The sequence below is a fragment of the Struthio camelus genome, chromosome W (assembly GCF_040807025.1).
Source record: "Struthio camelus isolate bStrCam1 chromosome W, bStrCam1.hap1, whole genome shotgun sequence".
NCBI lineage: Eukaryota > Metazoa > Chordata > Aves > Struthioniformes > Struthionidae > Struthio > Struthio camelus.
The window spans coordinates 46,045,030-46,071,145 of record NC_090981.1 but is presented as its reverse complement, the minus strand read 5'-3'; the positions used below and the strand labels follow the sequence as shown (position 1 = coordinate 46,071,145).

Below are 26,116 nucleotides of genomic sequence, written 5' to 3'. Positions count from 1 at the left end.
GAGCAAGGACCAAAATCTCTCACTGCCTGTGCTGGATGAATGCCTTTTTCATTGATTACAGACTAAGTCCCTTTTTTGTTGTCCTTCCCCTGGCTCCATGAATCTTGCATCCCTGGCTGCACTGTGGCCCAGAACGGCTGTTAGAAAATCTTCACCTTCCCTACCCTCTTAGTTTTGTCAACTATTCTACAGCACACAGAGTGTTCTTCTCGAGATGCACTTCCAGTTTAAATCTCTTCAAACCGAAATAGGGAACTGCTATTGACAAGTATGTTATAATCACCACAGCATCCTGCAAAATATGAGTATCACCTCCTACTTAAAAACAGAGTAAGCCATGTTCATTTAAACACTTGCTCTCAGGAAAACTCAACAGTCCGGATCCTAAGAACATAAAAATGCTTCACGTGTGGCCTCATGTCAAAGGTGTATGGTATGTTCCTGACAGGAGAGGAGATGACTCAATATACCATTTGTTATGGGCTGCCTATAGGCAGATCCCTGTTTAGCATGTGAGGACATTGTGTCAACCCTCAAAATCATGTGTCCTCCATCAATCATATTGAGACCAAAGGTTCCTAATGCTGGAGTCCTGACTCCTCCGAAGCACCTAAATTCAGAGTCCCAGCTTTGCTACTGGGTAGAGAGATCTCCTTTTTTTTGATTACAGCAACACACAATTTTCCCAAAGCAGGTGCTTTAGAACAGGTTGTAAATCATTTCACAAACGTCTGACATCTCAGGTTATCCATACATACCATGAACATTTTGAAGTAAGCTTTATTTATGAAAAATATATTGATTAACATGAAGATAAGCCTATCTACAGATAAGCCAGGTAGACCAGTGAGTATCTTCCATTTGCTATATCTTTACACGCATACCTGGATGCACTACACGGTGCGCAAGCCTGCCAGATGGTTTTCTGATTGAATCTTACATATACAAATATACATAAACTAAAAAGAAAACAGCATTTCTGAACAATATTCAACCTCCACTTCTTGCAAATTTTAAATTTATCTTCTTTATATGTCGAAAAAATTTTATTTTGGTAGTAGTTAGTCCAGCTGGAATTGAGACACAACTCAGAGCATTAGTATGGGAGCCCCTTAAGGGCCAGGAGGACAAGCCCCTCGCAGCTGCTCTGTTAACACATAGATATATTCTCTTTCAGATATTTATCCATTAGGTATAAAGGACATCACAGTCTCACACAGAGGTATTCCACTCACAGCATTGCCAGCAGCTAATATTTCATTACAGAAAATGAATATAAAGCTTAAAATCAGTGAGATCTTATACTATATTGGCAGTTAAATAAACTTGGAACATAAGAAAATGCAACTAGCAACAACATCCTTCTACTACTGGGAACTACTCTACATAACTCCCTTCACAAACTGATCAAGCTCCATCTTAAACCCACGTGCATTTTTCATCTCTGAACATCACAACTTTGACTACTAGAAGCATTCTAACTTCCATTCTAGATATATTAATGTACAATTTATACTATTTTCTTAAGTCACTACATTCTTTCAGTTTACATAACTTTGCTTTGCTACTCAAGCCAACTCTTGCAGTTTCTGCATGGAAGTTGGATATGCCAGTTCCCTTCACCATCCTCACAACACTTCTGTGCACCTGTTCACGCCTGAGTTTATTACAGCCACACTGCAACCTGTGCCCAGTACTGCAGAGAGATTTTACTAGTGCTTTTAATGACCCAGTGCTATTAAAACTTTCAAAGAAATACATCCTAAGATCATATTCACCTTTATCATGACTACAGAATAATATGCCATTCCTTCCCTATATGTCTCCTAGCATTGCATTATCAACAAATTTCATTGCAGCTTTCTACTTTTTTTTGCTACGGTCAGAACAAAAAAGCCGGAAGTCTGATGAGTCACATGACAGATCTATAAGGGGCTCCCTTGCACTGCCTTTGGCCCAGTAACATACATCTTAAAAGCACCTCTAGTCTATCAATTTTTTCTAACTCTTTATTAGGTGTAGGTGATAACAAATACTTTACTGAAGTCTAACTGAATGAATCTATCATATTTCCTTGGTCTAGAAAATGAGTTCTATAATAAAAAGGGATACCTGGCTAGTCACACATGAGCTAGCATTAATTGGCATTAATTTCTAATTTAATTTCTAATTTTCTATTAAATTTTAATAGATCTTCAGCTACACTTTTCAGCAAAATTTCAAATCAGTTAGCACTGCAATGTGGTTATTTTACTATTCTTTTGACATGTATGTACATATACACAGTGAGACACAATTTTCTTAAATTCTTTATTCTGTTTCTTTACTACTACTTTAGTAGAGAAACACATATAAATCACTAAGAAGGAGGCAGACGAATGTTTACTAGCTCAGGCTCTCCTCTTCAATCTTTTCCTTTGATTCCTGAGAAATAAATAGGAGATCTAAATGCCTCAGAAGCTGTGACAATATGGTTCCCTTGAAATTCTATTACTTATGTAAACATTATAGTTTTAAGACACAGGCAACAGATGCGATAACTAAAATATAATTAAAATCAGATATGACAAGTCTGCCACCTGAGTAGGAGGGTGTTTTTTTTCTTATTTTTTTGCATTTTTCTACTCACACTTCACCATGACAAAAAATAGTATTTAAAAAGAAGCCAGCCAAACACTGATGCCAGTAACATGGTGCTGCTAGCAGACAGAGAATTTATGTTCAGTTCTGACTGAAGAATAATCATTTATCCTTTCCATCACAAGCTGTCTTAATTCTCTTGGTTACTGATATAATAATATGTTGCTCTCATGACGAAGTTTCCTACAAATGTAATTGCTTAAAAATAATTTATGCATACTTTAGAACTACACACTTCAATAATACATGCCTTTCTATCAACTAATTTATGGGATATTTCAGATATTAATATTATGTTTTCATTACAATTCCTACTGGCATTATACACAGTTCCTTCTAGGCTTTGGCTAAAAACCGGCAGCCTCAGGAAATTCATTTCTGAAGAGCTATGCAATAAGAAAATACTCTGAAGTACTAAGCACACAAAGTATTATTGTGCTCAGTTTTCAAAAAAATTTATACCAGCCATGATATTTATTGAACGCAGGTCAGGTAGCATATCACCCATAAGACAGCATTCACCGCTGTTCACTCACAACATGAACATTCCTTAATACATGCCAGTTGGACATGCTGGTCTAGCCGTAAGATGTTCTGCAGCACTCTGCCCTACAGAATGCGCTTTGTGATGTAAGAAACGTTAAGTATGGATTAAGTAAACTTCAAATTATTGCTAATTACAGTGTTACTTGAAATAATACCACATAAACAAAATTCAGATTCTAACTTCAAAACACAAAAAACAAATGGAGAAAAACTAGCAACACTGTTTTTACCCAGACAACAGCTACAACTTAGTTAAGCCCTGTGGGCCTTGAAAAAATCTTTTTAAATTATCAGCTCTTCTGAGTATATATGATCTCTGAAAATAATCTAAAAAGCACAGCTAAACAAGTTCATTTAAGCTCCTGAGGGAATAATTACAAGCAGTTAGACAGAAACACTCTGTTTTCAAATCTAGAGATTTATAGTTTATTATAAAAGACATAAAATGTCCTTATGGCTGGTCAATGCAATTCTAATAGGAAACAAAACTCCAGTGGTTTAGTGACCATATTCCCTAGAGATCTGAAATGTTTTGCAGATTTCAATTCATAAATAGTCTGCATGACATTCAACAGCCAAATTTAAAATTACATGCAGCACATTTTCTTCCTACATTAAAATTGCAATCATGTAAATGCTGTATCTATTTTTAAAAGCAACCCCCCAAAACTGTGGTTTGCAATTACAACAGTTTAATTATAAAGATGCCAGTACCAATACACAGTGAGTCTTGCATCACTAGAACTAGTGCATGCTGGTTAACCCAGACATACTTTCTGAGCTCACTCATCAGGTCACAAGATATTCATCACAGAGCCAAACGTACATTTTCCTTGATGAGGACAAGTATGTTTTATTTGTTCAAAGACAGTTTTATAATTCACCTGATGGCATGAAAGAAAAACACACTAGACACCATTGGTGCAATAGCGATCAGCAAAGGAAAGTGAACAGGAATCAAATTACTTTTAATAAAATATTGATTGAACATTTCAAAAAACCCCACACAAATATGTAAGATATTTAACTCATCTGGAGATGAATTCTAATAGAACGAAATATTATCTAGACCAACGCTTAGGATACCTGGTAAATTCCAGATAATAAAGGCTTTCATCTTAGACTTTTATTAAGAATCGGATACAAAAGAAACATAATGGGCATGCACTTACTGTAGTTTATTTTTAATGTCTACAAAAGTAAAACTATATAGATGGATTTTTTTTCCTTTGGTTGTTGGATTTTTTTAAACAATACCACTAGCAGCTCACTTCCTTATTAAGAATACTCATGGCTCTGAACAAAGTCAGACGCTTACCCTTGGAAAGCTACACAATATCATATAAGGAAAGACAGGCATGAGAGTAAAACTGTAATTCAGTGATCTGTAAGTGAAATATAGTGCTCATTTCTATTTCAGTACTTTCCTCCTCTCCTTCCAACCCTCATTTTATTAAGCTTTATTTCCTGTTTCTTGGTATTCAAGTTTCTCCTTAGGAAAGGAGAAACCTCCCCTCGCTTCCTTCCCTTTATGCATATTGTGCTACCCTCTGGTATTGTTTTCCTGTAGCCTTGTTTAAATCTGCCACCATTTTACAGAGCCCTGCAGTATAATAAATACATAGCCAAAACACAAAAATTTGCAAGCAAGCCTAACAGATGCTTTGAGTAGCACTGGGGCCTGAAACGCTTGTTCTCTAATTCCGCATATCTGTTGCACAGATCTGAGCAGGCATGCATTTTTACCAAAGTTTTCCCTTCAAATATCACTACATAGTATTATATACAAAATAATGTATTTTTCCTTTACTGGATTATGAATCTAGGGTAAAGCTTGAGGGCAAGATTTAACTTGTATCAGTTATGGAAATACTTGAACAAGATGGTAACAAACTTTCCTTTCTAAAACTCTTTACTCTGAGTAGAACAGTTATCAGTGAAATTTAAGGGAAAAAAACAAAGTTATTTTGGAGAATGTATGTAGTTCAGTTCTACATAAAGTTCCCAAAGAGGAAGAGCTAGGTCAGGTAGAATGAATTTGTACTTTAAAGGGAAGTTTTTCCACATAGAAAATGCTTGTTCTAGTGTACAAAAAGACAAGTTACAATTCTGCATTTGCAAGCCTAAAAGCACACACTAAGAGACAGACAGGTCCAGTGAGATATTAAAAATGAATGAAATTATATTCTCAACCTACACAGAAGTGCATGAATCCAGGAAAGGAAAAGAATTGCTTGTTACCACGTATACTTTTTAAGTAGCTGGTAAATCAGAAGAATCTATTTTTGGTAAAACTCAAGAAAATACCAAAACAAAACTCAGATTTTGGATCCAATTTAATGCCACACAGCAGTGAAAAATAAGGAAAAGCTAGAAAAGAGGCTTACTGTGAAACTCTGTATTAATTACAATACAGTTCAGGATTGAATGTGCATAAACTATTCCTCTCCCTGTCTCACGTTTCTGTTTAGTTTACTGCACAGAAAATGATGTTCGCTTGCAGAGCAACTATGGAATATTTTGTTCTTTTCTTCTTTAATATGCATGACACTACTAAATACACACTCTTTACGCTTTGTTATTACAAAAAGTCTAACTTCTTCCTGGTCTTTCAGATGCAATCCAAATATGCCATTGTCTGTCTCACAAACTTTAATTTATCTCCTAGACTCCTCTAGGAAGAATACAGAGGGAGAGGAGGTATAATGTCTACTTTGAAAAGAATCCATTAATTTTGGGTGCCCAACTGAGTTTTCAGAACACTTAGCATTATACACACACTATGGGATGATGAACTTCACACAGTTCCCAGGACTTCACTGTGAGTGCTCAGCATCTGGCCTTTGTGCTCCGCTTCAACACACATCCTCAAGTTCACACCACAGAAACATCACTCTGGTGGGCTGTAACAACCACCCTCACATTTTAACTGCTTTGAATCAAAAAGCATACAACAAACAATAAGTATGCCTTAAGAGTCAGAGACTTGGCCAAGTGCTATGTGACGCAATATAGTCAGTCTGATTCAGAGAGTGCTAGGCCTAAGCAGCGTGGATTTGGACATGTAACGCAGCCTCAGGATGAGAGGCTCTCCCTGGCCAATTGGTCCCTCTTTCACAGAACAGCCACAGCCACAGCAAACGTAAGATTTCAGTCACCCTTAAATCTGTCATGTCCTGGCTTCTAAATACTTGCAAATCAGCATGTTCTTTTAAGACAGCTTTTTACATGTAACATACACCTAGACAAAAAGACGTAACATTAGAACACAGACGTGTTCGGAGAGGCACAAGTTAAATGTGTATATGAGAATTTAGATTTGCCTACAGCTACGCCATGCTGTAACATAATATAAAAGTATACCTGGCTAGACTTCAGCTACAGCTTTCTTAGATGAAGATGGAATATCATATCCTCAAATCTTTTTCACCTTTTAATGTCTCTGCACTAGAGGTCAGCTGTACAAAGTACAGTAAGAGGCAGGGAAATGTTGATGCCTTTCATCTATTGGTTACAATCCGTACCCAAACCATAATTAAAAACCAACTTCCTCACTGGTATTTCTCACACATGTTCATTACTTTAAAAAAAAAAAAAAATCTTTTAGTGGGCAATTCTTTAATATTTGAACTTTCATCCTTTGATGTCGAGCACAGTTTCTCTTCTAAAGACAGAGTTCAAATACATAGAATTTCAGTACTGTACTTCATAATGAATCCTACAGAAATAAACAAAGCTATGCAGTGGCTTCATTTCTAAGATTTCTCACACTTCATATTTATATTAGCTAGCTTTTCCAGTTACAGTGCCTGCCTCTACAATCTCTGTCTCCCTTTTCTTTTTCCTTGACTCAGCTCCTTTTTAGAATTGTGTCTTCTTTTGGCATATGGTAAAAGGTGTTTCATAAACGGGGGGAATAGAAGGTATTCACATGGAGAAAGGTATTCATATGGAGAAAACAGATACAGTTTTTACATGAATTATAGCTACAATGAAAAATTTATTCCCTGAGCACAGATCTTAATGAAAATAAGTTAACATAGTATATCCTCACATTAAGCTGAACGAAAGGAGAGAAAAGTGCCTGGTTTAGCCACCATAGGCTACTTAGGAAAATCTTTCTGTAGGGAAAAAAAAAACAAATGAGTAATAATTGTATACAGACAGTGAATGTCAGTGACTCATATATCTTTCTTTAAAAGTTAATTAATTATGTCTAAATTCATGACATAATTAATTATGTCATAATTCATTATGTCGAAATGTAGGCAAAGGCCTACTCCTTCAGATCCAAATATTTTCTTTATATAGCTCTGGATCTGCGACATGATGATGCTTTGCATGACAAAAGATTCATGGCAAAATCTTGTCTCTACCTAAATCAGTGGGAATTTTCCCATTGACTTCAGAAGGATCATTAACTCACTGCTGTCATAAAAATAGGATTTGGTAGCATGTGCAAGATTCTGAAACTTAGAACTGTCTTTTGCTATGAGATAGGCACTTCCCCTCTAGGCTTCTATTTCTTTCAAACTTTATTTTTTCTACCAGACTCACCAATGTTAAAATATTAGTGAAAAAAGCAGTTTGTCACACATGTGGTTACAAGAATCCAACAAATGCACAATAAAAATCTTAAAGAAATTTGACACTTGCCTCTATTTGTTTCAATACTTTCTCTATTTAGCTGCAGAGAAGAGAAACTGTGTTGCTCTTCGCGTTACACACAGCTAAGCAAACTGCCAGTACTTAAACAGCAAACAACTCATAACAGCCACAGCAGGATCCAGCAGAAAGATGAGTCAAAATGCCTCTAAACATAAACACCTCCAGTAGCGGAAAAAAAAATTGAATAAATAAATAAAGGAAAAGGACAAATATTTGGTCTGAAGGTTCTTTAAATAAAAACAGTTCTTTCCTCTTGCTACTGACAGTGTGCTGCACAGTAGAAAGCTGAAATTCTGAGGTGGATTTAAAGCTCTCTCCCTGATCTTCTGAAATTCAGGCATGTCAGGGAGATGATGCATTCAGTCTCCAGAGAGAAGAAAGATGCCGTTCACACAGCACTTCTACTCACCAGTCCATGCAGCAGCAATGGTGTTGGCTTTGAAGGAAGCCAACTGTCCTGCTCTCCCAGCCAGAGGTAAAGAATTGCATTGGTGGCCACTAGAGGGAGGAGGATTAGGAATACAGTAAATTGTGGGCAAAAGGCACCCATGATGAAATCACATGGGACAACCTACAAATCCCCCACCACTGCCAATAGGCAACAATTCTCAGATACTGCTATGGGCTGGGAGGTATAATTCAGTTGTTATCATCTCCTACAGAAGAGCTGCCAGTATGCATCCTGAACTTCAGTGGCTGGAGGATAGGAGGGCTGACTAGGATCATGTGAAGTATACATATATACATACACGCAGACACACATCCCTTATTTATAGTTGCCTTCCGGCTTCTATCTCCTTACTTAAAACTTCAGACGTCCTTTATCAAGAAAGCTCCTGTGAAAAACAAACATCCCAGCTTCAAGACAATCTCAGGAGAAGCATTAGCAGACAGAGACACACTGTGCCAAGATATACTGCATTTAACACAAAAATCTGTACATATTAAATGTAGTTGAAAACAAAATAAATCCAAGGTGATAAATGTTCTTTCACTAAATTAAGTTTTGAAGCATATCTGAAAGAAATATTTTCAATTAGTTACCCACATAATTATGTAGCAATGTGTATCCTGCAATTCTGTTCACCCTTTAGCTTGACTGCCTGGTATGTGTCTTACCTCCAGCACAAGTGGCAGAACATTCTGACCAAGGCAGATGATTCCATGCAAAGCCAACTTCATTGTCTCCACTGCCAGTGCGAGAGATGGGAACATTGAATTTATACCTTATACCCAAATTTTGTTCCTGTAGCAGAATCTGTAGTTGAAAACAACTGGTTATACCATTAAAACAGGCAAGCAGAGGGCAACTACAGTGACATTTAATCTAGGTATGTGTTATGCCTTGTGGAAGGGAAAAGGTAATAAAGCAAGTCGTAATAGTTCTTTCAGGTATTTCCAAAAGAATCTGGACTAACTTTTAAAACATACACAATAATACTTTTCCTTTGTATTAAGGTGAGCTTTCTTTTTCCCCCCTTTACTACCACAAATTCGTAACTCCTGGGAATTCTTTATTGCTGAAATAATAATTTTAGAAAGCGAGTTTTCATGACATTAATGTCTTAACAGAAAATAATTTGGTAGCTGAATAATTTTTTGAGGTCAAAGCTGGTTAAGGACATTACTGTGGAAAAATGCAACACGATTTTAAGACCCCACTGAAATCTTGTGAGGAACCACCCACACAGTAATTGTGAATCCAATATTCCAACCTCGCTTGTACTTCTCGTGACTACAGTAGTAAAAACAACAGAGGTCATTTTCCCCTATTGCATTAGCCAACAGAATTAGCTTGGTGAAAAACAGAATTAGCTTTTAATGAATATCATTAACTCCCACTGCAGCTTTAGCACCACTAGGCGGAAGCGCAACAGTGACCATGAGCTTTTAGTTCTCCTCACTGTTGAGTCGCCCTTCCACTTATCAGCTGTCCAAGACTCTGCTCTCTTAATAACAGTCTCATCATTGATCCTCTATCAAACATTTTTGTTGCTAGTATGTTAAGAAGCAGCAATTTGATACATCTCAGACCTACTTCTTATCCCCTTCTACCTTGTTATATTTTGCAGAGGCATCTACCTATCTTTATTGGACAAAAGAGCAGAAAACTTCTAGTAAGAAAGTCAGTGGCACTGACTGAATGAGAAAAGGCACTATATCATTGCGTAACTCATTTTACACGGCCTCTCTAGCTTATCCACACCTGCAGCAGAAAAAAGATGGGTTCAGGTGTTTGAAAATATTGCCTAAGATGTAAATACCCAGGGAGCAATCATTCTATACACAGAAGCGCCACGTCTCGCTCAAGCAAACCCTGAGCTGCAAATCTGGAGGCTGACAGAATATATTGGAGAAGTATCACCCTGTTATTATACTCTTCCTCAACACAATAGGAAGCTCACTATTGCCTGTTGTCACAGACTGGGTACAAGGACCTTGGTCCCATCTTCTGTTACGTTCTTGTGTTCTGTACGATCCATCAGGAGCAACATTTGTCACAGCAACACACTTGAACATATGTCAAATCATGACACTCTTGATACTGTAAGAAGCACGGTAAGAAATATGGTACGCTTCACCCTCAGGCCATGTTTAAAACCAGGTACCTACAGATCTGTTCAGAAACCAAAATGTACTCTGTAGGTATTACACATCACAATCACAGCCTGATGCAGTTGCTATATGCTGTCTCTCCACACTTTCATGAATCAGAACTATGCAGGGATACAATACGCATCCCATTTACAATTTAGGCTACCATTATTCTGGAGCACATTTAACACAGATGGGAATGTCATCAGGGGTATTTTCAGTGAGATTTCCTGGAGCTTTCCTGACTTTATCCCCCTTTTTCATCACAATGTCTGCCTGTCAGTTTTGAAAGATAAGAAAGTTGAATTAAAACATTAATGCAACGTCATAGAACTTGGTAAACTGTATACTCTTTGTAAAAACTACCTATTTTGATTCCACTCGTGGCCTCATCTCTCCTCAGAATACAAGTACATAATCAAAAATTCAGAAATATATCAGTTATAACTTTACCATGACTATGAGATTTTCTGATGTAGGGCCTAGGGCTTCCAGAGACTCAGGTTCATCTGTTGGTCTCTTGTAATGGAAAGCTGTTCCAGCAACATCAAACTTTCTTGGCCAGTCAATAGTCCAGGCACCATTAATATAGTAGTCATCCTCTTCAGATTTTAAAGCTTAAAAAAAAATACAAGCCACCTAAAAATTGGAAGCAGCATTTATAATAGAGAAACCATTGCAATTAAACTACTAATCTGTCAGATGTATGCGAACTTCACATATGAAACCTTTTTGTTTAGCACTGGTCAAACTATTCCTCATGTAGTTTCACAATACTGCCTTTATCATAACCTTCAAAGGACAGGCAGATTTTAACATGTACGTGCTATGAGAAATAAAAAATGCCACATGTAATTTGCAGTATGTATTCAACCCTAAAGCTGAGCCCACCTGCAATGTGTTCAGTTCTACTTAGATGTATGTAGGTCTCACATTTATAATCAGTTACCAGTCTAATCTTTAGATTATGTACTTTGTGGTGTGGGAAATGTAAGCACAGGTATCTCAGATAATGAGCAGAGAAGAAAAAAAAAAATAAGAGAAGGAAGATCAAGTCTGAAACATAGTCAAGTCAGCTCCTGCTTCTTTGCCCTGTGTTTTTTTTTCCTTCCCAAAACATAAATTCAAGGTATTTGTACTGTCAGACCAAATACTAACTATTTCATCTCCAAAGATGTCTTATCATTCCTGATTTACAGCCCTAAACCACAAAAGTACTGCAGGTAAAATATAAATTTCTTAGTAAACTGGCCAATTAGGTTGGACAAGCAGATTTTGTTCAAGGACACTTACTTGATATTTTACCAAACAGATTGATTGATAAATATGAAACTGACTTTGTATCTTAAGATGAATATTCTGCTAATTAGATATTGAGTTATTGACTTAAGGTAACATGAAGACTGCTAGATTATTTGGCATTCATATTTAAATAAAATGTGTTCTTAGAAGCAAAATGATGATTGACAATACGTAATCAAACTGAAATTCAGTCTTTGTTGAGAAAAAATGCTCGCCAACTTTGCTGGATAGGGAATTTACATTGCAATCTTAAGGAATAAGACGTCTTAAGATCAAGCTTTACTCTCAACTACATCTTTGTGGACAGAAGGTTTAGCTTAAACAGTTAGGAGAAAGGTCTTTACAAATGATGCTCAAGTTTTCTAAAAGAGTTTAGAGAGCATTTATATAGAGAGGAGATAGTTGGAGAAGCACTAACGTTCTGCTGGTGACAGCTGTATTCAGCAAGGGCTAGTAACCATTTCCATCAGTACCGTAAGGTCTGAAAAGGAATGTCTTTCCAAAGCATAAATCTAATTCCACTGAGTTCCCTGGATTTACTCTGGAATTACACACGTGCTTTGGGTGAAGAAAACTAGCTCTGACACATTCAGTTATCTGGGATTCTCGAAATAATTCAGATTCCTTATAGTCTATATGGGTTTTGAGGTACAAGAGAAGCAAGTAGTGAAAAAACTGAGCATCAGAGAACAAGACAAATTGTAGGCAGTACCACTCAAAGAAAGGAACAGAACTCCCACCATGTATCTATTTTAAGTAGGTAGATGAAATAACCACATTACAGCTGAACATCAATATTCTGTTTTATTAGTGATGTCACATTGCCACATAGCCAAAATTTCTATCCATACTGCTTTCAGAAGATCTAGCTCAATTAACAGAATTGCCACAGGGTCTCTCAAAGCCAGCAAGACATATTCAAGTGTCTCTTATTCCACCACTCTATTATTCCCAAATGTTTTCTTTTCAATATGTCTAGTCTCTACTAACAGCAAATAACAAGATGAATTCTTAAATTACATTATTTGAGATATATAAATAAGAACAAATGAGACATATAAATGAACACAGGAGAACAAATGTTCTCATACATGTTTTTACATAATTCATCATTCTGACCTTATATGCTATCAATTATATACTATATATACTCAAACTAATGCATAAAGTGAAGCAGTTCATTTTTACTTGTCCACCTGCCAAAGAAAAATGCATTCGCATTGTGTAAATGGATTTGCTCAATGTCAGTTGTTACGCTTAGGTGAAGTTCACACAGCTATGAGCAGCATTCCATTAATATAATTACACGACAATGGTGAGGCAGTGACATAATGCTATTAGCATATGAGAGAGAAGAAACAAGTTAATATCCTAATCAAATCACTTATAAGAACTTGAGAAGGCAGGAGGCCCAGGGGAATCTAGCACTCCATACTGTTGCCTAAGGAGGATGTAAGGGGGGGAGGATGTCAACCCAGATGAATCCATTTCAGGGAAGATAACAGCATTGCTCTACATTTTTTCAGCAGCAGTGAAAACAGGCAATTTTGTTGTTGCTGGGTAATTTTTTGGATGGGTCAGTTTAAAACCTGATTTATTAGGCAGTTGCAGAAACATGCTCCTACGCTGGCACAACACAAGGAGTGACACTGGTGCAGAAATGAGCAGAGATGGGGGGAGGGAAGACAGGTGCTGACTGAGCTAATAAAGTTGCCAAAGGTCTAACTGCAGCCTACAGGTGAGGCCAGGGCTTGCAAAAGAACTGGATCTTAGCTTAGGAACTGAGAGCACGTTGTTATGAGTTAGCCTGAGAGGCTGCTAACTGAAAAGAAGAAAGCAGAAACCTTGAAGCTAGAGAGAGAGCTACAGAAGGTGGCTGTTCTTAATTTTTGTGCATTTCTAAAGGGAACAATTGATTTCTTAGACTGTGTTCATGTATTTGGCAGCACTGCATACAAAACCAAATATAATAGTAAGTTTAAATGGCTATTTTCAGATTTTCAGCTGAATTAGTTGCCTAATCTTGCTCATGGTGTGGCCACACAAACAGCTGGAACAGCCTGGAACAACAGACAGAACTCCACAGAGATAGGGAAGGAGTGGGGAAACGGACTCTGCCACTAAAGAAATGCCTATAAAACAATATCCTTGAGGTATCTATTTTAACAAAATAAACACATTTTTAACTACCATCACGCTTGCATAGTGCTCTTCCTGGAACTGACAAACTATAAGCATTCCTCTCCCCAGGAACTAGTGATCCGACACTCGTTTACACTCCCAATACAAAGCATCGCGCACAAAATGAAACGGCGCCTCAGACTCGGTAAGATCATCTTTCATTAGGATGTAAGGCTCATTTGGAAGTCGGAAACACAAGGAACCAGTGAGGAAGAGGAACCCCTCATTCATACTAGCTAGGGCTTCTGTGATATGAAGCAAGGTAGTGTAGAGAGAGCCTGAAACTCAGGAACCCCCTTGAAATTGTGGCAAGCACATTAAAAGAAGTATTTATATAGCACTTCACATTTTTAAATCTGTGGCCAGATTAAATACCAAAGAAGCTGCCTATATTTTTTACTTAAGCACAAAATTTGGCATTTTTCTTTTATTTTATATAGCTTTACCAACCTAAATTCTTTTCCAGATCACTTTCCTTTGCTTATAAACTAGGAGAATAACAAACTTAACTGTAGTTGCTAAGAGTATCTCCTTTATTCTGACTTTCAGCTACCCACGGAATCAGAAAAAGAAGTATCTTATTTTGAATATAACAACATTAATACTGGTGTAGATTTCAAAGTGACATAATGCCCTTTTGACAAGGTGGTTCTTAGCATAAAATGACCAAGATAGGACGCATTGCACGCTCCCCTCCCACCGCCTCTGACTGAAATGTCAAGTATAGGATACGCAAGCAACCCTACCAGCAGTATATTTTGGCAAGGGGGAGGGGCCAGGGGGAAGCGTGATGCTGAAAGAACAATAACCATTCTTTATTGTTGGAGTAGGGGATGTTTTTCTTCCTGCAGAACGGGGGGAGACTGATAATTTGCTGAACTATGGGAGAGTGGGGGCAGGCAGAAAGAAAAGTAGGCAACTGAAAAGTAGTAGGTACTATCATGATTCATACAATCGATTTAGAAATTAATGTACCTAAGGAGAGTAATTGCCCTTCAAACTCAGACTTCCATGCGTGGTAGTCCTTTCCAACATGTTACTGTTACACATATAACAGATGTATATTTTTGTTCCTATGGAGTTAAGATTCACAAAGTAGCCTAGTCAACTGCTGTTCAGCCTAAACAAGTAAGTCTTTGGTAATGTTAATCTGTTAGTTTGCTGTATGACTCATCAGCTCTCTGAGCCATTTTTGACTGAAAAATGGGTGTTCCTGCACTACTGTGAACTGAACGCTGTGCGTATCAGGGTACAAAAACTTTCAGAAATGCTTATTTTGAGTTTGGTGAAGCCAGATTAGTACATATCAGTATTATAAAAATGCAAGGTAAATTTAAGACAATCTTTAAAGAAAGGAAAGATAATCTGGGAATTTGAATTAAATTCTGTGCTTTACCACAGGCTCTCTGAATGATCTCAGTTACGCCACAGAGTTTTTCTGTGTCTCATTTTCCTTTTCTATAAAATAGGAATGGCATTACGTCCCTATAACACAGAAAAACTGTGAAATTAATACATTAAACGATGTTATAGTAGAGAGGCCATATTGTTTAAAAGAATATTTAAGTAACTATGGCTGCTGTTGAAAGACTGTTCCAAGAACAACATGGTGTTTTCAAATAGTACAATTCCCCCCCCCATAGAGACTTGCCCAGCTGGAAGACACTCTCACAGAGTGAGACTGCAGATCATGTAAGAGCTCCTCATCCACTTCAGCTCAGTCTGACCCTGTGAATAGTGCAGTTTACCTGATTTCGCACTGACGTGGACAAGGAGGGTTCACATGCCACACTCCATTAGCTCTACTTCAGGAGAATACATCTTAACCAATCGCTGCTCTTTTTGCACCTGTCTGATCGCCATCTAAGCTACCGTTCCCTTCACTGCTTCTACTATGCATAGTACTTTGCGTTTGGCCAAATCAGAAAACCATATCTTCAAATCACTTCCTAACGTTTATCTTAGTAACAGACTGCTATGTAAACCATCCTCTTACCAATGTAGTTCTTTGACGTTGCCACTTCTTTTATTTCAATGTGCACAGAACCTCTTGGAATTTGAATCACTTCCATATAACCTGGAAGATAAAGATATATTGTTTGAGACAATAACAAGAAATCATATTAAATCAGGAAATTAACAATACATTATTTACTATTAGCAATTAATAAGAGAGATGAGATTCAAATGTACTTGAACATTTTCTTTCAAGAGATACAAAGGAAAATTTTTTAAATTTCAGACACAAACGTGAAAGTGATAGCAAGAATTTAACTTATAGTCAGGGATTCAATTTTTTAACACTAATAAAATCTTTTCAACAGTGAATCACAAGTAATTAATGTACAAATTGACCTTAGGGTCATAAGATAATTCAGTTGGAAGAGACCTCAGCTGGAAATGACCTAATGTCATTTAGTCCAGCTTCCTGCTAAAAGCAGGGTCAGCTAAGAGATCAGACCAGGTTACCAGGTTATTCAGGGCCTTGTCCAGTTGGCTCTTGAAAGCCTCCAAAGATGGAGATTGCCCAACCTCTCTGGGTAACCTGGCCCACTGCTGGACTGCTCACATGGGGAAAAAAGTTTTCTCTTATATGCAGTCTGAATCTCGTTTCAACTTACAACCACTGTCTCTCATCCTCCCATCATGCACCCGCTACTGTGAACAGCCTGGCTCTGTCTTCCCTATAACCTCCTCGTAGGTCCTGGAAGGCTGTTACTAGGTCCCCACAAACTTTCCTTTCTCCAGGCTAAACAAACCCAGTTCCCTCAGACTCTTCTCATAGTGGTAGTGAGTGCTCCAGCCCTCAACAATCTCAGTGGCCTCCTCTGAACTCAGACCAGTCCACTGATATCTTTCTTCTATCAGGAGGCCCAAAAGTGGGCACCATACTGTAGATGCAATAATACTATTGATAATATGAAGATGGCAATACTAATATTGCATTCTCTGAGCTAAGTTTTCAACTAAGTGCTCATATACATGTCCTGAGATCTTAATAATATGAACTTTAGAGATACTTCTGGACTTTTTTCTATCTGAAAATTTGATGTATGACTAAATATCAGATTCCATCATACACATTAAAATTGTACACATAATTTCATTTAACATACCACCATAACTAATGAATAAACACAAATTGCATACTACTTTTTAAGTGCATTAAAGTCCAAGACAAATAACTATTGAGTAATGAAATATATTGTTGTGTTTGACATAAATCCAAACTAACACCAAAAAAAACCAAAATCCAACTATGCTAAAAGAAGTCAAAGCTTCTTAATGAACTATAGCTCCAGTTACGACATCTGCATGAATGATCAGCAGCAATGCCATGCTGGAAATAAGCTAATCACTGTATTTGCAAAATAGTCATCAAATACATTGCACAAAAGAATGGATGTACATATGCATACCTCCTCTGGGCAATGAATCATTGAAGAAACCTTCAATGGCTTCGCATGTACTCCCATCTCCTCCACAAACACGACATCTATCTTCCTTTGCGTCAGACCCCAAAATATTATCACAACCTACATGCTGAGAACAGGTAAGAAAAATATTATGGCTGGTGCTTCTTTACATCATTATCTTCATAGTTTCTTGAAGTGTTTCTCTCAAGTCTGAGATACTCAGTTCTTTGTTCATCTGCTCTGTTTTGGATAGCTGTTACCATCAAGTGGGTTTTCACTTACCAGAGGAAGAAAATCAGGGAGTGGAACAATCCATATTTTGTTTTATTAATTAAATCTTGATTAATAAATACTTTATCTTTCTACAGTGGCTTTTAATAGAGAAACTCACTGCATTTCATAAAGAATGCAATTATTATGGTCATTAATAAATTAGTGCATTTTTTTATTTAATATTGCGTGAGTTAATTGTGTTCCATCTATATTGCTTTGCTAAAGGAAATATTTGCTGTGCGTTCTTTAAACATTTATGCAACATAAATGGTATGTTTGTTTCCAAAGGAATTTACAGCTTCATAGACCATCCTTCCACATCCTGCAGGCAAAGCTTGCAGTTACTCTATGAGATCGTAATCATTTTAGTAACAAGTCTGAATTTAAACAGTAAATGACTTCACTGCAAAAATGAATGCAGAGTGAACCTGAGTGAAAGGCTGAATTACATGCTATTTTACACAGGATTTGAGAGCCTTTGGAAAAAACTGACAAGAGAGCTCTATAACTGATGATAAACAGGATGTTTCTGATTATCTCCTTGGGAAATCTATGTGCAGTGAGCAATGATTAACTTCCTATAACTTACTGATTCATCTCTATTAGAGGGACTTAAGGCAGCTACATAAACTTAGTTTTAATTGGGTTTACTGTCTAGCGATACTAATTATCATCTTGTAAACAGAAAAGACATTGGTACATGTCAACTTTCTGATTCAGGAAGAAGACAGAGACCTGATTTTATTACATATTTTCTCCTCAGCTGGAGATAAATTAAATCCCAATTTCTAACAATTTAATAAACAATATTTTAATAACAAGAAAATAGAAACTTGTGTTTTAAACCTGTATTTTATTGCAATCATACGTAAAGTCTAATTCTCATCTTTCTTAAATTTGTTTTGGATTCAAATAATCTTTGTACCCATTTTTGTGGAATTGTCAATAATATCAGCAAATGATTATTAGTTTTAAAAGATTTCTCAAAAGTACTAAGCCTTCTTATGTATAAAGTACATCAGAATTCCACAGTTTACTTCCTACACTTTTTGTCGTTAGTTTGCTAATACATGGCAAACACTTTTGATCTCATCACATGTTATTCTAAACAATAATCTTCAACCCTCAGTTTAGCAAAGCACTCAAGCATAGGGTTCAGCTTCAGGTAAACTATTTGGTTTTACTGAAACCACTAGCTAAGAGTCAATAGCACTACTCAGATGTTTAGACTTAAGTACATAATTAAATGCTCTGCTAAACTGAAGCAGCAGTAGGATGAACATAACCGAAAATATGGCATGGACCTCCAATTCTCTTCAAGTTCATGTAATACAGTTCTACCGGAAGCTTACAACATAACGAGATCTTTAGTACAGAGAAAATAGTTGCATGGTTATGCAATTTTTCCATAGAACTACAGAGTAATAGTGACAACTTCCTGTTTTGATTGCACTAACAGCAGAACTATTTGCAACAGGATGAACTAGCTAGAAATAGGTAAAATTTTCACATATACTGTCTTTCAGCCAGAATGGAGTTCTAACTGAAATGATGGAACAGGCTTTGGAAGCATGCAAGGAATCTGTTTGTCTCCTGTTGCCTTTTCCAGTGATTCTTCAACAAAGACCAGAAAGCAACATAAAACAAGGAAGATGAAAGGCAGAATTTCTAGATATAACCGCTTTAACATCTATGAAAAGCTACAGAAATTCAAATGATTTGTCTCATGTGTGCAAATACCTTTCTTATCTTTTTGTCTCAATCTTACCCTTTCATTAAGAAGTTGGGTTCTAAACAAGCTTGCTTCACGTAGGTTACAATGAGTACCACCGCTAATATAGGAGGAATGACAACAAATACCAAACAAACTAATCCATAAGTATTTTATAAAACATATGTAACCTTGCATTCTCCATTTATACAGATATCCAGTGAATCAGCATTGCACTGAGTCCCATCTATTACTGCAGGAGCACGTTCAGTGTAAAAATTATAACCTTCAGCCAAGCAGTTTAATGCACATGGTTTAACCCCACCTAGACAATGAAAACAAAGAAAAAAATAACAGGGAATTCTTGAAAAGTTAATAATTAAAAAATAGATACATAATCAGATCTGAAATTTATAATCTTATCTCATACCTGACATATATAACGTATACACTTTATTTTACTTCCCCTTATTGATTTCTCTACTTGACTCTTCTTTCTTGCAAAAAAGATTATTTCAGCTCATAGTAAGATATGGCAAGGTTGGCTGGCTCCATAACGATTCCATTATGTTAATACAACCCTAATGATTATTGAACAATTTAAAATAATAAAGACACCACTTCACCATTTGAAAAACATGAACAACAAAAGAATGTAGTTCTAGTAATATGTCAGTGTAAATTTCAAAAACCACAATCAGCCTTCAGTTAGAAATCTAGTCCTATAACTTGAATTATACTACAAGTCAGGCCAGATGATCACAATGGTCCTTTTGGGGCTCATAATCTAAAAAACTAAGAATAAAATCATTTAATTCAATTAAATATAAAAACTCAAAGGAGGCCATGGACTTATTCATGCAGAGTTTAGAACATAAAAAGACAAAATAATCAAAGGGCAACCTCTGAAACTCCAAACAATGACAGAAATTCCATTAAACTTGATTAAAGTGTCCCAAAGAAGAAGAAAATTTACAATAGTCTCCCTTGCCTTAAAATATCCTTCTTCTGTACATTGCAATTATTTATAACTCAATAGTTGAAGTAATCTTCAGAGACTTTGATAAGTGCTATTTCTCCTTTCTCCTATTCCTCACACTCTCACCCTCGGTAAGAACTTGAACAAGATTTTTATACTGAACTCATCACTGCAGCATCACAGGCACTTACAGGTCACCCATGAAATCCCTAGCTCTATTGTGACTGTAGGTGGAAAAGGGCTCCATATTTTAAAGTGGAGTCCCTAGAATGATGCTCATTCCCTTTCATAGTAAAACAAAACATTACTAAAATACAGATGGCTCTTCTGTAACATTTTCAACTATTGACAAAAGTACAAGGTTAGCAAACTTAGCTCATCATATATTGATTAAAACATTATATTTACAAACGTGACTTTCTAGACAACATTTACATGACTTCAAAGACCAAGTATGTTACTATTTTTACAAAGCTACACATTACCTCCAGTGTAGGGTTTCCAGTTATAGTACTTTCCCCGGAAAGGCATGTTATCAAAGTCTGCACATTGTTTTTCTCGAAAATCACGGGCCCCCGAAGGACATGGCTAAAATCATAACAATAAAACGGTTAACTGATTGTAAATACCAAGATAAAAGGAAATGCTTATATTACAAACATAACAGCGCAAGAGACTAGTATGGTGGTTCCTTGCTTTATTTTTGTGGCTCTGATTCTGACACTTGCTTTACTGCTTTTCAACTGGTGTTCAGGTTGAAGTGTCCATTTTGTAATCTTAGGCAGGCATGAAATAACTGAAGTAATTTAAACAAAGTTAAGTGTTACAACAGTTTCCATGTAACTCGACAGTCCAAATACTGTCAGACTACGCTTCATAATCAATCCATCAGATATCTTCTTATAAACACACAGAAAAAACAGCTGAAAAATTAAAACACAAAATCATTTCGGTAAGAGTTCTAGGCTCAGTTGTTACAGCTGTACTGAGATCTGTTTTTAACACATGAATAATCAAAATTAAAACACTCTTCAGAGAGCTGCAGCCTGCTGTAAACCTTTATTTACATGTAGCTTTGAAAAAAGCATCGTTTGAGGCTGAGAATGAGACTAGAGATGACATTTGGTCCTGATTCTTGGCAGTCTCCAAAGGTAAAGAAATCAAAGTTGCTTTTAATTTTCACTACTTCTCATCACCAATTACGAATCTGGAAGGTAGCTTCCTTGTTTGGAATACAGGTAGACATAAATGAGATGCATCTCAGAAAAGAATTACAGAAGAAATTGAATTCTCTGCTATTTTTCACATTTTTCATCTGCAAGGTTTAGTTTCAAAGTAGTAATAGCAACTAACCTTGAATACACACAGTATTCAAACAGCTTATTAAACATTGCAATCAATGTTTAAGTAGCTGTTGTAACTGCAAGTTTCACCAGATTTAAGTATTTGAAACACAGATTAAAATCATTTTTAGACTAAAAGTGAGAAAACTTGTCTGAAAGAAATTGTAGTTGTTAATATTACTATTTTATGAGCAACAGAGGAGTCATTTCATGGCACTTTTACTAGTCTGCCTACGCATCTAAGCCAGTTAGTGCTGTTCAGGAATTTGAAGTGCATTCAAGTGAAAGGGTCTGTATAAACACGCACAGTAAAAATTTACTGCATGATGCAAATATTAACATAATAATTTTAATTCTCAGTGTATATTAATCAAGTTGCTATCACAGCCAGCCCATTGCACTATGATTCAGAAACTACAGAAATTTTCTCCAGTTGTACATCTGGTGTAATATAAACAAAAACAATGGACATTAGACAGTCTTGCAATTTAAAATTTTCCCTATAAAACACTCTTCTTTCTAATTAAAAATACATTTTGAATATGATTACCAGTAAGCAATGGCACTGTTACTATGATCTGAAGGATTGTAGAATTAAAAATATTAAGTAGTGAGAATAAAACATAACTACCAGTAAATAACATAATTTTTGAAAAAGTAAAATATACTACTGTAAATTTGCTTTTTTGAACTGGTATCACCCATTAGATTCGCCTTTCTGCAGCATATTCTCCAAGGAGGAGAAGGACCTACCTCTAAACTCAAGTCTAAATCTCTCTAATACTGGTCTCTACATCCTATTCTTCAATGCTGAAAACTTAGATACTGATTTACAAGGCTGGTATTTAAACTGCAAGAAGCTACCATTACAAGTTAATTAAACCACCAGGACACCTCAAAAAAATCACCAAAACCTTTTTTGAAGTAGTTACATTAGGACAACACAATAAAATATAAAGATCAGTAAAGAAGGATCATGACTTTCATATTTATATTGTTAAAAAAATTATTGTGATCTGATCTTTGAGATGTAGTCTTACTTCTCTTGTTTGATGGCGCTCTTGGATGTGTTTTGAGGCAGGTGAAGCAGAGTATTTCCTTCACTCTGTTAAATATCACTCAGTTTGTGCCACAATTTAAACTGCTTAAAATCATGGTTTATCTCCTCTTTCTTTCTTAAAGACAACTCTAGCGGTCTGACACAACACCAGCTACACACAGATGTGCTCAGCCTGGAATCCTGCTGCTGACAAGAGCAGCAGGCAAGGCTGGCCACACCAGGGAACGGATAAAGCGATGGTGGGAGCAAAGCTACACATCCTCCACGCTTGGACAGAACATACAGCTGCTGAACGAATGCTCCACTCTGAAGAAACTATACACAGCAAGGGTGGGGGCTCCTGCACCGGATCTCTGCATCCAGAATTTCCTACTTTTCTCAGGTTGCCACTGAGATAACAGCTTTCAAAGAGAAGAGGGATGGTATAGGAAATCAGATTTCCAACGATTCATCCACTGACAAACAGGGCTTAAGCAACCCCTCTCCTGAATGCACCACATATGCAAAGAGTAATTGTTGGTTTCCACAGTGTGAGAAAGTGCTGATCTGAATGATCAGTGTTAGGATCTAACAGTCCAAACTCCTCTGGAGTAACAATCCTAACCTCCAGCTTACTGGAACCAGTAAAAGTCTTGCTTTTCAAGTTGTAGAAACAGTTGCTGCCATTGAAGAGGTTCATCACTGCAACTGCGCAAGATAGATGGTGGGAAGGCTGCTGTTGTGGCACACTGCAGTATTTATTTTCTTAACCTTTTTCCTTGGAAATATTTTGTTTCCTATTGAAACAAAGGCTAAAAACCAACGCTCTCAGTTAGCCAAATTACCGAAGAAGGAAGGACAAAAAAAAAGAAGAAAACTTGAGGAAATAGTTTGGGTTGCTTTTGTTTTGAATGTCCTTCAGCGCTGAGAGCTTAGGTGTAACGTAACTTTCTAAAGCCAAGTATTGCTTCAGCAAAGTTTGCAGGGAGAATAAGATGTCTCATTAGGAGACTGCTTGAAAGCCTGTCAAACTCTTATTTTTTTCTAATAATCACTACATCGCTGTATGACCTGCAAATACTACCTATAGAAGAATTAATAATTTGTAGGAATGCAATGCTTCTACTCCCTTCCCTAAAAGAGAGGGTAAAGTGGAAAATAAAACCCAGAAAAAGATGATGTAAAATCTGTAATTTGGTCACCAAGATTTTATGTCCCTTCATCATACTTGACAGGCCATCTTCACCTACTCAAACTATCATTTGTATCTAAGACACAACCATGATGCTGACATAAGTCATGTGCCCTTACGTACGTGACTATGCTACAGGGGAAGAATTTTGGCCACAGCATTAAAAAAAATGTCTGGAAAACTCTACAACCACTGTGGTATCTAAAGGCAGCACAGAATGCAAGCGTTATCAGTTTGACTTATAGTTCCTAGTTCCTTCTAGGCTGTGTGGACGATGAAACAGTAACAGAATGGGAGAAAATGCTACTGGAAGAAACCTCTTATCAGCCACCTGGGATAAGAAAGAGATTGAAAAGTCTTTCACAGTAGATATTCTAGCCTGCTTCTGGCATAACTGGCACAGGCCAGACCCTTCATGATACTTAGGTAAGTATGATGAGACTGTCCTAGAAGGGACTCCCTCACAAAAAGGTCCTTATTAATAATGAGGCCAAAGGCTCTGATATTGAATGTCATGTTGATTCTGAAAGTCTTACTGCACTACTCTTACTCTTTCACTTCGGACCTTTATTGGCAGATCATGAATTAATGCTGGCACTGTCATTTCCAGGACTAACTTAGTTACAAACTGAAATGACTGAATATAACTTAGACATCATATATTAATACCAGTTAGAACTCTGAATATGTCTTGAAATGCTGTACTTGAGTAGGTAAGAACAAACCTGGAGTTCTCAATAAATAGTCAGAGAAAGTACTGTAGATAGCGGTGTGGCAGTGTTCCTGCTTTCTCAGTATTTTTCTTGTGTTCTGTAGTCCTGCAGATTAAATCCTTGTTTCCCATATTGTGAGCACAGTTAAACCGGTTTCATACACTAATGATATCAAAGCCTTTACATAACCCAACATCTTTGGCTCTAACAAGGCAAATCTATTAATCTGTAGGCAGATTTCATCATCTTTGTTACCAAAAAAAAAAAAAAAAAAAAAACCAATTTTAGCAGCCATGTCCTCTCAATGAATACTGACAAGCGCTAGCACTCATCTCAGGATCTTCCTCTTCCTCTGAATCACTAATTCGAACACTCTGAACCATCAGTTTGAATCCCACTTCTGGCTTGATTTAGTAAAGTCTTCAGACGTCCTCTTGAAGACTGATAGCCTGACGCCTGCAACATTCTGTAGTCTGAAGTATAAAACACAGCCTACACCTTAAAGAAATTTTTCTGTTCCATATTTTTATTTCCTATCTTTTTGAGTACCTTGCTACTACTCTAGAGGAAGTAAGCCTAAAGGTGACGTCCTCAAGAAATGCATTCACAAACAACAGGTATAGAAATAGAAACAGGTTAACGCAAGGCAAGCTACAATACACATTTACAAAATGCCAGCTCTTGGGTACTGACTCCCTGTGTACTCTTCCCCCAAAGTAAATGGGCAATAATTGCTTCTCTTTATTGGGTAAATTATTTCTCACTCTGCACAGGGTACAGTATGCATATGGATAACTCCTGTGAAGCAACAGTCTGCTCGCGTTTCCAAACTATTAGGAGACTGGAAAACATGAGGTAGGACCCTAACAAATGTTTAGCAGTTTATAATCTGGTCTGAAGAAGGTCCTGAGTAGAACATGATGAAACGATTAAAATTTTGAGTGAATTTAAAAAGAGTATCAAAATTTTTAAGCTGGAAGCAAAAATAGTTTAAAGAGTGTTGACAAATCACTGAATCAACGTTGACATAACACTAAACACCTGATCTCATAAAAAACTATGCATCCCAGAGCTTCAAGGCAGGCAGAGTTCAGTAACTGAAGTCATCAGGTTTCTTCTCAACAAAGGACTACATTGTGCATCGCAGAGAATAAGAAACACAGCCAGAAGGGTGAGAGCTGAGATTCAGATACTGTTCCAACAGGTAGGTCCTCACAGGAATGCAATCAGAAAAAATAGTCTTGAAAATGTTAAGAATTATGAAAGCAATGAACAGTGTCTGTGAGTGTATGCATAAAGGAAGGAAGTAACAAAAATAACTGGCCCACGTTTTGTTGAGAGAAAAGGCATAAGAAAAGGAATCCTCTGAAGGTATGTATACATACATACATACTTTTATATGAATAAAGCATGCACAGAACCTTTTTCATTGTTATTAAAAAAGTTAGGAGACTCTTACTGTTTTAGATGTACACCAGATTAAGCTTCACATCCTATATATACTTTAATCAGACAATA

At 36.7% G+C, this 26,116-nt stretch overlaps 1 protein-coding gene across 3 annotated transcripts in view; it reads right to left on the bottom strand.

Annotated features, from left to right (window-relative positions):
* Positions 1-26,116, bottom strand: part of LOC138064344 (A disintegrin and metalloproteinase with thrombospondin motifs 6-like) — a 164,204-nt gene that overhangs the window by 25,888 nt on the left and 112,200 nt on the right. For all 3 annotated transcript variants that reach the window (XM_068926397.1, XM_068926396.1, XM_068926395.1), the window contains 6 exons: positions 20,797-20,899; positions 19,524-19,657; positions 17,352-17,475; positions 15,929-16,009; positions 10,903-11,066; positions 8,974-9,112 (listed from right to left, as the gene is read on the bottom strand). In XM_068926397.1, coding sequence (XP_068782498.1) covers positions 8,974-9,112; positions 10,903-11,066; positions 15,929-16,009; positions 17,352-17,475; positions 19,524-19,657; positions 20,797-20,899 — 745 coding nt within the window. The remainder of the gene's footprint in view (positions 1-8,973; positions 9,113-10,902; positions 11,067-15,928; positions 16,010-17,351; positions 17,476-19,523; positions 19,658-20,796; positions 20,900-26,116) is intronic.